This window comes from Apteryx mantelli, chromosome 2 (assembly GCF_036417845.1).
Source record: "Apteryx mantelli isolate bAptMan1 chromosome 2, bAptMan1.hap1, whole genome shotgun sequence".
NCBI lineage: Eukaryota > Metazoa > Chordata > Aves > Apterygiformes > Apterygidae > Apteryx > Apteryx mantelli.
The window spans coordinates 100,369,108-100,385,093 of NC_089979.1; the positions used below are offsets into that span (position 1 = coordinate 100,369,108).

The following is a 15,986-nucleotide window of genomic DNA, read 5'->3' on the forward strand; positions in this document are numbered from 1 at the left end:
AAAGCCGCTCTCCCCCCTCGCCGGCGGCTGCACAGGTGAAAGGGAGAGAGGCGCGAGGAAGGTCTGGAGGATACGCCTTTCCACGGGACTGCGCTCCCACGGTTGTTTCCTTAAACTACGAGACAATGATGTTAAAGGCAAATGTGGGAGTATTTCCATACACCACATAAACACATTTTTACATAACCAATTCCTGCAGCAGTGGCAGAAGCAGGTAGGCTCCCCAGGGGTGGCGAGGTTGCCCTGGTCCTCGGTCGGGTCTCACCGAATGGCGTGGGACCTTGGCTTCAGCCGCCGGGGCCCACTGCACCTCCGAGAAACTGTCTCGCTGTCCCCGGGGTCATCAGCTCTTAGTTCTCAAGGGCTCACTGTCGCTTTTTAATTTGCTATTAACTTCACCGTTGTTGCTTTTTAATTTGCTATTAACTTAACCTTGTCCCAATGCGAAGGGGGGGGATGTGGCAGAGAGTGGAGAGGGGCACCGAAATCAGGGGCTCCAGCTCTCAGTGCGGAGGCCCCGCCCCCCCTAGGCCCCGGCCCGGCCCGGCCGCGCCGGGGCCGCGCGGCAGGTCAGGGCCGGCGCGGGCCGCCTCAGGTGAGGCCGGGAACACTCCCGCCCCCACCCCTCCCCGCCCGCCACCGCCCCAACAGCCGGCGCGGGCGCCCTGCCGGCAGGACAGGCGCCGGAGGAGCGGGCCGGGCCGGGCGCCGCGGAGCGCCCGCGCCCCCCCCCGCGCGGCCCTCGAGGTCGTGGCCGGTGGCCGGCGGCGAGCGCGGCGGAGGTGCAGGGCGAGCGGCGCGGCCGCGCCACCCGCGTCCCCGCCGGCGGCCGCCGCCACAGGTGACTGCCGTCGTCCGCCTCAGCAGCTCCCCCTGCCCGCGGCTCGGGTTCGCCCGCTCGTCGACAGGAGGAGCAGCGGCGCGGCCCGCCCCGCCGTGCCGGTGCAGAGGGCGGAGCGGGCGGCAGGGGCGGGCCGGCCGGCGCCCGGCGCGGGCTGGCTCCGGCGGGCGGCGCTGCTGCGTTGCTCTGGGAGGCGCCGTGGGACCGGGCGCGGAGCTGCTGGCTCGGGGGTGTGCGCGGCCGGGCAGGGCGCCCCCAGGATGCTGCGGTTCCTGCGCAGGACCTTTGGCCGGCGGTCGATGCAGCGCTACGGGCGAGGAGCCGGGCGCGGAGCCGGGCGGGGGGGGCTCGGCGGCGAGGGGGACGAGCGGGACGGGGGGCTGCGAGGCGCCGCCGCCGCTGCCGGAGGCTTCCCCTCCTCGCCGCACCCCGGCGGGGTCGTGCACAGCGCCGGAGCCCCCGTCCACATCCCCGCCGCCGGCGACAGCAAGCCGGTGCTGCAGTGCCGCGTCCTCCTCCTGGACGGTGCCGAAGTCAACGTGGAGCTGCCGGTGAGTAGTATGCACCTGCCCTCCCCTGCCTGCAAAACAGTGTTTGCAGCTGCCCGCCGCCCCGCATCCTCCCCCCTGCCCAGTGAGGGGCACCTGTGTGCCCCTCTCCCTCCCTGCCTTCTGGCTGAACAACACGCCGCGTTGCCTGGCCGAGCCTCGCTCGCCTCGTCCTCCCCTGCTCGCGCTACCTCGCTGCCTGCGTGCACCTGCTCCCCTGTGCCCGACGTGCCGCCCCCGCCTCTCGTGTCGCCCCCTCTCCCCCGGCTGAAGAAGCCTGCCTCCGCGCCCCTCTCCCGGGAGCGATCGGGGAGGCGCTCCCATTTTTGCCTTTATTTCTCCTCGGCGCCCCAGCTGCGGGGTGCTGGCCGCAGCCGCCCCCCCACCCCCGGCACCGCCGCCGCTGGGGGCAGCGGGGGCTCTGCGGGGCGGCTGGAGGAGCTGCGCCGCTGCTCTCCCCGCTGCCCTGCGGCTTGCCGCGGGCAGGGGTGGCCCGAGCCCACACTCAAGCACCTGTGGCGCCGGCGAGGGGAGCCGCGGGGCGAGGCCAGGCCGGCTGTGAGGGGAGGCTCGCTCCGCCCGCCGCGGCGGGGACGGGGGGCTGCCGAGGCGACGTTTCCATGTGGGCGTCGCCGCCGCCTCTTTATTTATTTGTTTTATGCCGCCTGTCGGAGGTAGACGCGGCTGCCTGAAGCGCGTGGGGTCTCGGCGCGAGGCCGCACACAGCGCGGCCTTGGGTGCGCGGCACGAAGTCGCGGGGGCGGGCTTCCCGCCGTGCCCTGCGCCCCCGCGCAGCGCTGCCCTCGTCCCGGGCGAGCGCCCGCCTCGTGCCGGGATGTCCCGGAGCGGGGCCGCGGCTCCGAGGGGGTCCCCGAGGGTCTCGGGCAGTCTGGGGCAGGCAGCCCTCCCCCCGCGGGCCGCTGCGCGGGCCGAGCTCGTGCCGGGCCATTGGTGGGCCGTTGGGCGCCTCAGGCGGCCGTTGGGCGCGTGGGGTGGCGGCCCCGGTAAGGGTGTGTGGATGGTGCCGCCGCTGAACTTTCCTCCCTCCTGCTGTTGTGCTGAAAGAATGAGGAAGGGATGGTGCCGGCTGGTTTGTTTTTGTTTGCCTAGCTCTGTGGAGTTGGACTATATTTGTAAATGCTTCGGTATCTCCAGAGCCTGTTGTGTATTTTTTTTTTTAAAGGAAGATGCGTGATATATAACATTAGTTTACTTTTTTTTTTGCCAGACATTCATTCCCATACCTTCTAAATATTTATTCAAGATACCTGCCTATTTTTTTTGCTGACCCCTTCCCTTTCTGTTGAAAACCAGGACCCCTGGTGTTACAGTTTATCGTATTTGTGAGATACTTCTTCATCTTTTGATTTCAAATGAAATACCTTCTATTAAACTCAGTCCCCAAGAATAGGTGGGGGAGCTTACTAATAATGACTGTAACAACATGATTAATTATGCAGTACTTTTATATCCAGCAGCACGAAAGAGATTTTTTTTTTCCCAGAATACCTTTTGAATTTTATTAGAAGCCTTTCAATAATCTTTGTATACTCACATCATTTAACTAAACAAAGTTTGGCAACGGGATGGTTTCCACTTAAAAGAAACCAAAGAAGGTGGAGTGACACTTTTACAGGTCAGTGGAGGAGTTCATGAATAGAGCCACCGAGAGATACTTGCTTCAGAATGATCAAGTCTGTCTTTTCTTACAGACTAGATTACACATTTCTAGATATTGGAAATGCTGATATATCTTTCCCTTTTGGATTTCCTTCACAACTTGCTGTAGTCCTTTTTACATCTAGGGACAAATGTTTTCTAACGAAGCCTTTGAATAACTTGTTGAAAGTTATCAACATGCTAAGGATTTACTTATAGAAGTCTATGTAGATAAGCTCGATAAATATTTCATGGCAATTTATACCGCCTCTGATTTCTCAGAGTTCACCTATTGTTGTAGCGCCTGTGGTTTTGAAGCATCAGAAAATAAGGTAATGACGCTTTCTTTAGTCTTTTAGCATTGAAAATAAATGCAAAAATCTGCTTGGTCTGGTGAAGAAGCTGTAGAGTACACTTGCTTGAATTGTGGTGTCCAAACTAAGTCTAGGCTGCATTTTCAGAATGTGAGCTGCATATTTGGTTGTTGTAGTTCATTTCTCCTTAGGTGGGATAAGTCGGCAATTTCACTGAAATGCCTGGGTTGGTGGAGGACTCTGGAGCTCATAATAGTTGTCAACATCTTGAGGAACAGAAAAACATTCTGTTGAGTTACATATTCATTCCTCATGCTTTTCCCTTTCTTTCATAAAAAGTAACACCCATGCTGAGGGTTAGAAAACCTGAAAGAAGCATTGCACCATTTATAAAACTTGATCAGTAAAGTTTCTCTGAGCCTTGAAGCACTAGTTTATAGGATTAGGGCCTGAAACAGAATTGTTTCAGCCCTTGGAAGCTGTGGTATAGTACCTATTAACCTGAATGAATTGGGCAGTATCTTTTTTATAAATTAGAAAGTATGTGATGGTTTCTCTCCATTTCAGCCCAAATTTTGTGGAGAGGGAGAGTGTGATCTCTTCATCATCACTGAAGCAGTTTACCCATAAAGTCAAATATGTGGGTAATTGCTGAGGACTTTACTGTGCTGCTGATCATATTTACAACCACTTATTTCAGGAAGTACTGGCATCTGTAAAATATGCTTTTTTTTTCCTACCTGTTGACGTTACACCCGACTTGTCTTTCCAGTGCTAAAAGCAACTTCTTGATATGAGAGCATGATACTTTTTTTTAACTAAAACTTTTTAAATTGCTTTCTGAAATTTCACTTGGAAGTAATTTAAAGGTTTACTACATTTTATAAAGACCACAGGGTCTTTCTGTTTGTCTGGAGGAATGGCAGAAAAGACATGACTAAAGGAAAGTCTTACATATTTTAATGTGCAGAAAAAAGTTTCAAGGTTTTTTGTAGATTTGTCACTATTTGAGTAAAGCTAAAACTCTGAAACTTTCGTCCAAGTTAAACATATCAGGTTCTGTGTGGGGAGGTGATATTCTAGGAAAAATAAATTGTAACGTCAGTAGGCTGATATCTTCAGGGTTAAAACTAGCATTTATGAGATAGTATCTGTGTTAGAAACTTTACTGTTGTAAGCTCTTTTCTGCTCATGGTAACAGAAGCAGAGATCTAACTTCATCTCTGAGTCCTTCCTTAGCTTGTTCTTTTTGAAGCTGTATAGAAATATTGTGACCCAAGTCACCTTTCTTGTTTATCTGCATTTCCATGCCCGCTTCCTCCTGGGATATTTGCACTTTATTCTTTTTACTATGTGTATGCAGGGCCGCCTCTGCCCTCAAACTGCTTCAGCTGTTAGCCTGCCCAGCTAAGATGCTGTGTACTCTTTCACTCTTATTCTCTGGCTTTCTTGCCTCTGTTTCTTCCTCAGCTGTTCCTGAACAAATGTAAACGTAACATTGTTCTGAGCATAACAGATAAACCTGGATAATTTCTGTACTCAGTTTCTCACATAAAATTTCAAGGATTGCTTAATGATACTGACTTTTTTGTTTGCTCTTAAGTCAAGACCAAAATTGTGTACTTTGAGAGTGTTCTTTCTAAATAGAATAATGCACTAGATGGCTTTTTAAACCCACAAGCTCCTTGGGGCCCTGTATTGAATCTGAGATGTTTTTAAGTTTGGATCTGTTGTATAGAAGTGAGTGGCAGTTTACCAGATCTGTTGCTGTGGAGTGATTTCCCATGGGAAGGGAGAGTGTAAATGCTATCATTACTTCCTGTTGACCTGAAACTATATGTGTATGCATCTGAAATCCAGTTATGAGAATTGATGTAGGGAGAAAAGTACTTGACCCATCCTTTCCTTCCTCTCACATAAGTATCTATGTATTTCTTTTTACCACTGAGAGCATATTTTAGTGTTGTGTTGCATTTTCATTTATATTGGAAGCCATTATTTGTTTAGTTTCTGTAACTTGACTGTAGGTAGATGAAAGACCATTTATGTGCTGCTGTCAAAATATTCTTATTTCCTCTTTTCTGGAGGCTTGCTCTAGAGGACTTGTGACTTTAATTAAAAAAAAAAAAGTGGTTACAAATGATGCTGTATAGTTACACAAAAAATACAGGGAAATAGCCTTTATGTTTGCACAGTGGTGATGATACCTTTTAGTTAATACATAAATAGATCATTTTCTAGATGGCTCTCAGATGAGGCTGAAAAGTCAAACATTTGTTGACTTTAAACCATGGATGTTGGCATTTCTAAAATTGAGGCTCTGATTTTTAATTCAGTGTATCTTATGAAAGTTAAAGGGAGCATATGAAAAATGGCTATTCAGTGGGATAGTCCAGAGTAGCAGAAATTCATGTTCCTGTTTTCTAATGCCACTGAAAAAAGTAATCTGTGATAAGATTCTGGAGGGAAAGGAAAAATAAGCTTGTGTATAGTGTTTGATTCTGTTTAATTATGTGGGATAGAAAGTGGGACCAATTAGTAAACTTGCTCTACAGGGGAAATCCTCATTCTGCAAAGCACATACAGCAAACCTTACATTTTCTGTGACATGAAGGCAAAGTAGTCAAAGCAGAGTCTGTCATAAATACTCCTTTCTAACGAACTCCTTGCTGTAATAAATTTCTGTGCTGCCATGAGCATAATTACAAAGACATATGTGATGTATTAGAAAGCAGATGATGTTTAATGACTAAATGAACAAGTCAAATCTAACATTTTAAATCTGTGACCTGTCTTCAGGTGGATAGCTTTTGTATTATTTCTTTGCGTTCCTCTTGGTGTATCTGATTTAGTAATTGTTCTAGCTGCTATGGAAACACTTCAGGGTAGGGATAGTAAATGTTCTTCAATACCCTTTTTTCGTCTTGATAGTCTTCAATATATTGTATCCTTTTCTTGTTGGAGTAACATAACAGAATTTATTAGCTGGCCTGTATGCTTGCTTCAAATGTAAATGCTAAATTCATTCTTGAGTAGTCATCTCTGTCTTATAGTTATTAGTCAGTGTATCTGACTTCACAGAGTTGTAAATATTGGAGAGGAGCACAAATCAGTTTTTCATTTCTTTACATCGCATGTGATTTCTTAATGACATTTCAGAAATACCAACTCTAGAGAAATATGCTAGTATGAAAGAAGACAATAACTTAATAAGAAGAATAACTTTCAAGTTATTCTCTGGAGAATCCTAACTGAGGAGTTATCACACACAGCCAAATGTATATATACCTGTGTGTGTATATATATTCACACATTTTTAAAGCAATAGCAGGAGGGAACAGAATTTTTTATTGTTAATTCTTTAAAGCTGTTATCACTTACAAAAATTGATAATACACCTTCTTTATATAGAAGTTATCTTTTGACAACTTAAAATTAGAATACTTGCTGGAGAATGTTTGGAATAGTTGGAAACTGGACTGGAAGAGAGTTGAATTCTTGTGTTAAATACTTTGGGCACCAGCTCCTGTAATCTCCTTCATAAACTGATCAAGGTCCATTTCTAGAAGTAGTTAGGTATTTTGCTTCTGCCACTTGTGTTGAAATGTCTTTTCATTACTTTACTGCTCTGATCAGGTAACTGTAGTCAGGAGCTTGATGTGTTGCCTTCTGACAGCAGTCTTTAATTACCTTGTGTGGGTACCATATACTTTGATTCATTGGTCCATATACTGAAGGTACATGAAAAGCATTCATAGTAGAATTACACGATGAAAAACAGAAACATATGCAGCTGCAGTGAGACAGGGATGGGACGGGGTGTGCATATGTGACTGCAGCTGTGCTTTAGAAATGCATGATGTGTTAGGTTCTTGAGAGGAAATGGGGAATTTTGGCCCTTAACATGTTCACCAATCATCCCCAATAAATCCTCAGCAGATAAAATATATTTCAACAATATATAGTAAAATAGAGATACAATGAGCAGTATTTTGTTTTGGCATATGTTAGCTAAATTCTGCTTGTGAGTTCCAGTAGTTAGTTATTCATGGAAGCCAATACCATTTTTCAGTGCTATACAGATAGACAGGATAACAGGATCCCTGCTGCAGAAAGCTGACAACCAATGATGGAGAGAAAGCCAGCGAAGGTAGTGTACATCAAAGACAAAGGTATGGGTGCCTCTGATACTAATTCTCTGGTAGACAGCTTATGTGTTGAAGTGATGGGGAGAAGATTAGATTCTTGCATGCATTTTTTAGAAGTCTTTTTACAGTAGATTAGAACACAGCTTAGGAAAGTAACCATTTAAAATGTCGTTGATTTTTGTGGCCTCTTCTTTGATAACATAAAAGTGTGCTTTAGTAGCAGCTGTTTGCACTGGACTTAACTATGTGATCATTCACACTGGTGAACCTCTGAAAGCCACCATGGATTTGAATGGAAATGGTCAATAAGAAGGAAATACAGGTCTGCTAGAAAATACGTGTCTATGTGTAGATGAGGTACATCTAATATGGTTTTATTCCTGTGATTGTGTTCTAGACTAGATTGTTGAGTAGCAAGACTGTGTTCTCAGTCTCTTAGTAGTGGTCCTAAAGAGAAAAAGAGAATGTCTGACTGAGCATGTAAAAAGTTCCTACCAGGAAAGAAATCCAAGGTGTAAAGCAAAGCAACTCTGGAAGTGTGGACCATAGAGAAGAGCAAGCAGAGGACTAGTTTTGTTTTTTGGATTGCAGAATGTAATACAGGAAGAAACAGATTTACAAAGAATGGGAGTAGGAGGACAGTAAAACGGAGCTTGAGAGAAGTGTAAAATTCACAACTAAATACATGATGCAGGATGAATATGAGAATACAAGGTCACTCCAGGTAGGCCCATGAAGCAGCAGCCTTCAGCTAAGTGAAGAAAGATATCCTAAAGAAGAAACTGTTCTTTGAGTAGCGTTTTCTCTCATGGGCTTACAGGATAAGTGTGGTTTTATATTTTATTATGTTCCCAGAAGCAGAAAAATAAAGGAGGATCCACATGGAGAAGCTGCTATGCAACCAGGGCAGAAAAAGGAGAACAGTTTCTAGGCAGTTCAGAAATCAAAAGACTAATGGGACAGAATTTAATGGGTGTCATCTTGTTCCTGGTTGGTGTTAGCGCATGGCTCTGCAGGAAGACAAAAGGGCTTCGATCAGGACATCTTCACAATAGAAAAGTAATGGCATGTTCAAAGACAACTGGGGAGGAGCTGGGAGATGATGTGTAGAATAAGGGACTAAGAACAAAAAGGTTGAAGGAAATAGAGATGGTATATTAAAGAATGGGATGTCATGTCTGTCCAGTTTCCTTCCTAAAACAGAGAGGAGACATATCTCTACCCCTGCTTTTCTGTGCATGCTTTTCTTCCTCATGTGCTTCCTTATGCTTCTACTTGTAGCTCTTCTGTAAATACCCTTTTTCCTGTAACTTTCTCTGAGAGGCTGCTTTCATTTAGTGTCTTTCCTTCTCTAAGCACAGGCCCATTTTTTTTTTTCTCTTCAGAGGTTCTCTTTGTAAATTCCCAACCATTTTTACCCACCCCCTTTCCTTAGCAGTCTACTCCCCAAGCAACACTGTCTATTTTTTCTGTGCAGATATAGTCTGTTACTAGCAGTATTATACCTGCTGAATTGGCTTTTTAATAAGAATGGGTTTTTGTCTCCTCTGTTTTCCTAGTCTGTCACAGCAGTTTTCTTTGCATCCTGGCAGCAGCCACATAACCTATATAGCTGACCATGAAAGGTCTGTTCTGGGAGACACTTTAAAGAGCACCAGAGGTCTGCTTCCTTTTGTTTTGGGCCTTAAGCACAGTTCTCTGCCCCATTCCCTCATACCAGATTAGATCATTTCTGTGGTTCTCTGCATTTATCAGAAATTTTAAACTCTTCTTGCTCTTATCCCTTCCCCACCAAAATGCATTTTCATATCTGTGGGCAGGGATCTGAACCCTGGAAAGTCTGTGGCTGGCTCGACAGCTTATTCAGCAAGCTTAACTACCAAAGTCCCCTGTCTGTCAGGGCATGGATGCTGCAGGTCACCGCTTGGCCTGAGTGTTCATGGTGGTAGAGCAGACATTAGGGAGCGTTGGTGGTGGTTAGTTAGTTAGGTGGTTAGTTAAATCAAGCGTTAAACCTCCTCACTTTAAAAATGCATGGTTTCATATGAGATTACAAAAATGAACCTGAAAAATCATACAGAGGGAAAGGGAGGTTGAGAAAAGAAGGGAGAGAACACATGCATAATTGAATTTGTAGACCCTTCCTGAAGTAAAAGACAGGGAGAGAGAGGGGTAAGTCATTTCTTCTATTTCTGCTAGAATGATAAAGGCAACAGCTGTTAACTGTACATACAGTGTTGCTGGGCTAGTATTTTACATTACTTGAGAAACATATTTTTTTGTTATTAAATATTTGTTTTCCAGTGCAGACTATGGTAAATTTTCTGTTTTGCTTTACACATTAGAAATAAAAGGGTTGGAGGGTAGTGAAGTGGTTAGTGTGACCATCTGTTGTTCATTTGACTTGCTATTTCCATTTATTTATATGCATCAATTTAAATATGTCCTGGACCATTAGCTGTATTTTGATAAGGTTATTTTGAGATATTTGTTGAAGTTCCAAATTCAGTCTCCAACTATGAAGCGCAAAATATATTAAGAGTTGATTTATATTGGCTGTTTACATTTCTAATCTGTTCAGATTTGGATTATTTCACTTGCTTTGTTGTTAAGGAACCACAGATATATTATTCAAACAAATATCAAAATATTTTTTGAGTATACCGACAAATATACTGGCTTCAGGTGTTACTGTATATCTGATGATTTTAAGACATGTGGTGCTGTTCATATGACAAATATAGACTGGAAATCCTACTGGAAGATCCTAGCTAATTTTTGTGAAATAACATAAATAACTGTACACAAACATGTGCAGAGTCCATGTCCTCTCTTTTGAGGAACCTGCACTCCTGTGAACTTACCAGTATCAAATGTTCAGAACTAGAAGAGCATGGTGTTATAATTTAGGGGTTGTGATCTGTAATTAAATTATTGTACACTGCAATGTTATTTCCAAGGATAATTTATCAAAGAATAAATTCTGTTGTGACTGTTTGAAAATAATGGTTTTCACAGTATTTCTTTTTAGTAATTGAAAGTATGTGTTGTTTCCTTTTTATATAAAAATAAAGACTTGAGAGGAGTTTAGTGACTTAGCTGTCTTGGCTCGGAAAGTTCTTTTTCTGCTTAAATTGAGCAGACTGAACAAGGAAACCACTTCCCATTTTTCAGTTTCAAGTTGCTTACTGTGTACATTTCACTAAATGGAGTCTTGTATCTTATGTATTAGACAGTAATTTCAACTGGCAACATTAAGCTTTAACATTATCCCAAGCTTCAGACAAATTCTTGTTTTAGTGAATATTGATGGATAACATAAACATGCTAACTTCATCAGCCCCTTATTGCTGGTATTAAATATGAACAAAATTACTTAACGTTCAAATGTTACGTGCTCTAATTTTCCAAGTGAATGTTTTTCATGTTTTTTCAGAAAAGGAGCAGTTAGATTCTAAGTTTTTTCTTTTCTCCCCTTGTATTCATCCAGAATTGGGCAAGGATAGGTTCTGTCCTTCAAATATCTCTTTTATATCTTGATATTAGTTCCTGAAACTATAATATGATATGATTTGAAATTGGGGACTTGCATGTACGTAAAAAGACCAAACCTAAAAACTTACATTTTTGTAAGCAGAACTGTAAACACAACTACTCTTTACAGTCATCGTACTGCAACAAAGATGACTCTTCAGTAGAGATGCAAATCCTCAGTATGTAGGTTTTATATTCAGGCTATTTACTGGATAGGAATTCTTTCTGAATAATGAACCTTCCATGAGCGCTCTGCTTTGAGAGATGATGAATGATGAGTCTGTTATCTCTTTGAATTAAGCAAATAAATGAAGAGTGGTTTTCCTAAAAATAGGTCATATAACTAGGATAGGCAGCACCCTGAAAGTGTAATGCCCATTGGGCAGTATCCGCTTCTTTCATGTTGTGACTTTTGGGTGCCTACATATATCTGTGTGAATTCAGATGTCCTGCTCTAGCTCTGTGAAGGGAGGAGGTGGTTTAATAGAGCAGCAATAGAACTTGTTTGCTGTGCAACAGGCTTACCACCTTTCCCTCCCTTCTTCCTTCTATTTTGTATATTGGGCTTGATTTAGTTTTTTTGTTTTGTTTTTCTTCCCCCTACTGTTCATCCTGCCAACCTTTCTTCATTGCTCTTTCTTCATTTGTTGTAGACATCCCCTTTCTCTGAGGAGTATTCCTTGCCTTGCTCCATGTCTGTTATGGAGTCCTCCAGTCTCATTCGTCATCTGCCAAGGCTGCTTGTCAGCTGTGAGGTGGAACTCCTAGCTGCAGGGTGACTTTAAATGTACCCAATTTCTGCCTTGTGCAATTAATCCTGTGTGCAGCTCTCAGCAGCACATTGAAATTCTGTTCTTGTGCCATTGAATTGTTGTATCTCATTTTTCCTTTTGCTGTTGCATGCAGGATTAGACTCATTTTTACAATGTCTGAAGTTATTTGCGTTCCTCTTAACATGCCTTTCTGAACATTTTGTGTTGTTTCCTATCACTTCACAGGTGGTGTTTGACATACCTTTTTTCTTTTTTCCCATGAATATAATTCTGCATGAGAATGCCTGATCATATTAAGCATAGAGGTAAATGTGGGCAGACTTGGCTCAAAACTTTGTGCAGCTAAAGAAGAAAAGTGCTTATGATGAGCTAGCGTTTGGAAATAAAACTTAGGAATGCCAGCCGCAAAACATAGGAAGCTTATGTTGCCATTGCTCATCACAGTGCCTTCATGTGGATACAGTCCTGAACCTTAATGAGTGAGAAAATGTTTTTTTTGTTTGCTTGTTTGTTTGTTTTTTGGATAGGCAATCCTGTTCCTACTGCCTAAGGCTTCCAGTTGATTAAGATGTAATTTTGATGTATTTTCTTTTTAATAGGGGGACCTGCCTACTAAGGGATCGGCAGATCACCAGTTGCTTTTATAGAGGCCAGTAAAGTCATCAGATGTTGACTGCAGTGAGGTGCTTCTGCTTTGTTCTGGATTCAGGCTGATTGCTTAAGCCATCATCTGCCTGGAGGTCTCCTCTGTCTCCCTCCACTTCCCTGTTCTCTTATGGTATTTGAGTTGTGTATTTTCTGTTGGATGAATTGTTGCAACACTTGCAGGGAATCAACACCATGTTTTCAAGCGTGAAACTGTGGGGTCCTTGAGGGCATCAAGATGTTTGTCACAATATTCAAATTGTTTGTTGCAACCAGTTAGGCACTTAAAAAAGGGGCAGGGGAGTCGCAATTGATGCGTTTTGATGGTTCATAGACAGTACTCAGCACATTTTAGGAGGTCTATATATAAGGAAATAATCTGCAAAACAAATATTTTTATAGTATTCTTAAATTTAGATGTTAGAAAAAAGTTGAGGTTTCTCACCACCATCATTTCTTTTCCCTCTTGAATCACCTGAGCCATCCCCTCATTTGTTAGCATTGCTTAAAATTGCTTTTCTCCTGTGTAGCATGTTGATGCAAGTTTTACATTATAAATGTATCCTATAGCCTTTCTGGTGCTTTATTTCTGGCTTTAAATAGTAAAGATTTTTCCAAACTGTGGGGAAAAAAATAAGCAAAGAGTTTAAGCAGTTGTCTGTATATTTTGTTAGCTTAAATGGGTCAAAGTTAAATATTGTGTGACTTTTGGGGTTGGGGGGAGGAAGGAGTATAAAAATTCAGCGGTTTGAGACAAAAATAAGTGTTTTTTTGTTTGCTGTGTAAAAATTTGCCAGCAGATATTCTCCTTTTACAGTTTGTGTGCTTGGATTCTAATTTATTTTCAGATTAAGCACCCAGCATATTTTGGTTTATAATTTGACTATAAAATGTATTTCAAAAAAACCAAAAAGTTCAGCTATTTTGGCAATGATTTTGCTTCTTTCGGTATATAGTTGTAACCAGGGAAGGGGGTATTGATTTCTCTTCTTCATCCGCATATGTTATGGTTTTAGATACTGATAGAAGGGAAGAGTTTCATCTCATCTTAGCAGCGAAAAACATCATCTGGTAACTTTTTTCCAACATGATCATAGTCTGAAAAAATGTCAGGTGAAACATAATGATGTGGTCTTTCATAAGTAATATTCCTAATGAAACTTTTGTTCTAGAAAGCAGATTTTTCCATGTTATTACTCCATGTTATTTTTCCATGTTATTACAGTAATAACATGGAAAGTGTTACACTCATTTGTGTAACACTTGGGGGCGGAGAATTTTTCCTATTATTGCAGTAAGTTGGGTGCTTGAAGCTTTCTAGCAAGAGAAAATATTCTGAAGCACCTGTTAGTTCACTGAGACTTTCAGAATCTGTTCATGGGTGTGAAAGTGGGCAAATTGAAGTGCAAGAGCTATCTTGAAGGATAGTTCACAGGGTGAGCAGTTTCTTTACTTTCCATATTTCCAAGGCATCTTACTGTTTTCTGATACCAAAACAGTTACTACTTAGTTTAAGACAGACAAAGTTTTTAAGTAATACAAAAACCTTCAGCAAGTTGTTCAGAAGAGCTGTTTTTGTGAGCTACAAGGCAAATGAGTGGTTAGGTTGCAAGAAAGATAGGGCAGTATTTAGTTCAAGAGTACACATTCCTCTTTATTGCATATGCACTAGCCTCATTAACAGGATAACTCTGTCAAGACTAGGGCAGCACAAAATTGCTTGTAGGACCTAATCAAATATAGATTGCATGAAGTATTCCAGGTATAGGAAGCTCTCCCTACAGAGAACAGCTCTCAGAACAGTGCTGTCTGATGTCCTGTAGGATTTCTGGGCTGGATTCCAAGTCACAGTATGTAACTGGAATGGAACCTGCTCTTTTTTTCCCCATTTTTTCCTCATAGCTTTTGCTACCACAACATTTCTGTTCATCTTTGACATTGTACTATTTTTTTGCAGCTTTTTGTTAAATGTACATTTAAAAAAAAACAGTCTTTTTATTCTTGCATGCTTCAACTTTAAGCAGTGTAGCAGTAGACATTGATTAAATGCTAAGCTGGTAATCTGAGTTCTTAAATGCTGGCTGTAATTCTTTTTATGACCCTTCAAAAAAGGCAAGTTTTTTGTACCAGTCCGCAAAATGGGGTAATAGTTTGTCAGTGCAGCAGGGCCAGTGCAGGTAAGATGGAGAACAAAATTCTTCTTTTGTATGAGTGGATTTATACATAAAATGAAAGCACTGATCAAACAAACAAAAAGCCAGAGCAGTTGACTGAACCTGTGCAATCCAACAGAAGTTTGTGGTGGTAAAAGGATGACCCTTGGAGGCAAAATCTGAAAACAGTGCAGTTCCAGAGGAGTATGTAAAAGCTGTCCACTCTCTATCCCTAGGAGTGTCAACTGTTTCCCTGGAAAAGTATGTTCTATGAAAATCCCAGCTTGGGTAATCTATGCAGAATTGGAGGTGGTAGTGGAAGCTGTTAAAGAGAAGGACAAGGGAGTGGGACGCTGGGCACAGGACTGATGAGAAAGTGTGCACTCTGGAGTACACTTCCATTTGTCTGCCCTGTGCCTGGACATAACCTGCAGTGCTAATAAACTTGGAGTGTTTTTATAGCTAAATGATAGGTTATAAATGCAGAAACAGGCACCATAGGTAGTGCTGGGAGACAAGCGTGCGGCTCTGTTTTTAAGTCTAACTGAGTTTATGGTGGTGTTTGAAGTGACATCTGTATATAAAAAGCCTTTGTGAGACTGTTGGTTCCTGATGGTAGTAGGGAATGGAACTGATGTTCAAGATAATTAGGATTTGTTATGTCTCCCATTATTTTGGTACTTGAGTAGATAGGAAGGGAGGCAGTTTTCATATGGCCTGGCTAAATACAAGCTTAAACATGCTAACAGTACCGCATTACTCTTGCATTTTTTATTTACAAGCAATTATTTTATGAAGGCAATTATGTTAAAATGAAGGATATATGGCAAATCACCAACAGGATTAATGTTACCTGTTTGTATCTTTTTTATTTTCTCCTCTGAAGCCGCGTTGAATTGGTTGCTACTCCCAGTAGTGTTATCTCATTTGTTAAACTAAGAAAATTTGCTTTGAATAAGTGGCTATTAGAGGTTTCAGCTGTCTTTGTTCCCACTTTCCTCTTTCTCAGCTTTTGTAAAGGCTTTTGTGATGATGTGAAATGGAAGTCAACTGACTATTCTTCCTAGATGTCATTTGGAATATCGCTATTCAAGTTATGTCTGAGAATTAGTCATATGGATGACTTGTATATGAATAGGTTATGGACTGTAGATTTATTTAAGGTCAGAAAGGATCATTGTGAGTGCTTAGTCTGTTCTCCTTCACTAATCGGTCTTTAGAAATCCTTTTGAGAATGTTTTGAGCCTCTAACTTTTTAGCTTAAACTTCTCTCCTTGGAACTTGTTAGTTTATCTGCCTTAAGAGTCTTTAATGAGAAGCAGTTACTGATTCAGTTTGTATGTGGACTCTTCAAAAAACAAATATGGCTTT

At 42.7% G+C, this 15,986-nt stretch overlaps 1 protein-coding gene across 1 annotated transcript in view; it reads left to right on the forward strand.

Moving 5' to 3' along the window:
- Nucleotides 1–1,101: 1,101 nt before the first annotated feature.
- Nucleotides 1,102–15,986, forward strand: part of EPB41L4B (erythrocyte membrane protein band 4.1 like 4B) — a 180,192-nt gene continuing 165,307 nt past the window's right edge. Inside the window, exon 1 of the mRNA XM_067291164.1 lies at nt 1,102–1,392. Coding sequence (XP_067147265.1) covers nt 1,102–1,392 — 291 coding nt within the window. The remainder of the gene's footprint in view (nt 1,393–15,986) is intronic.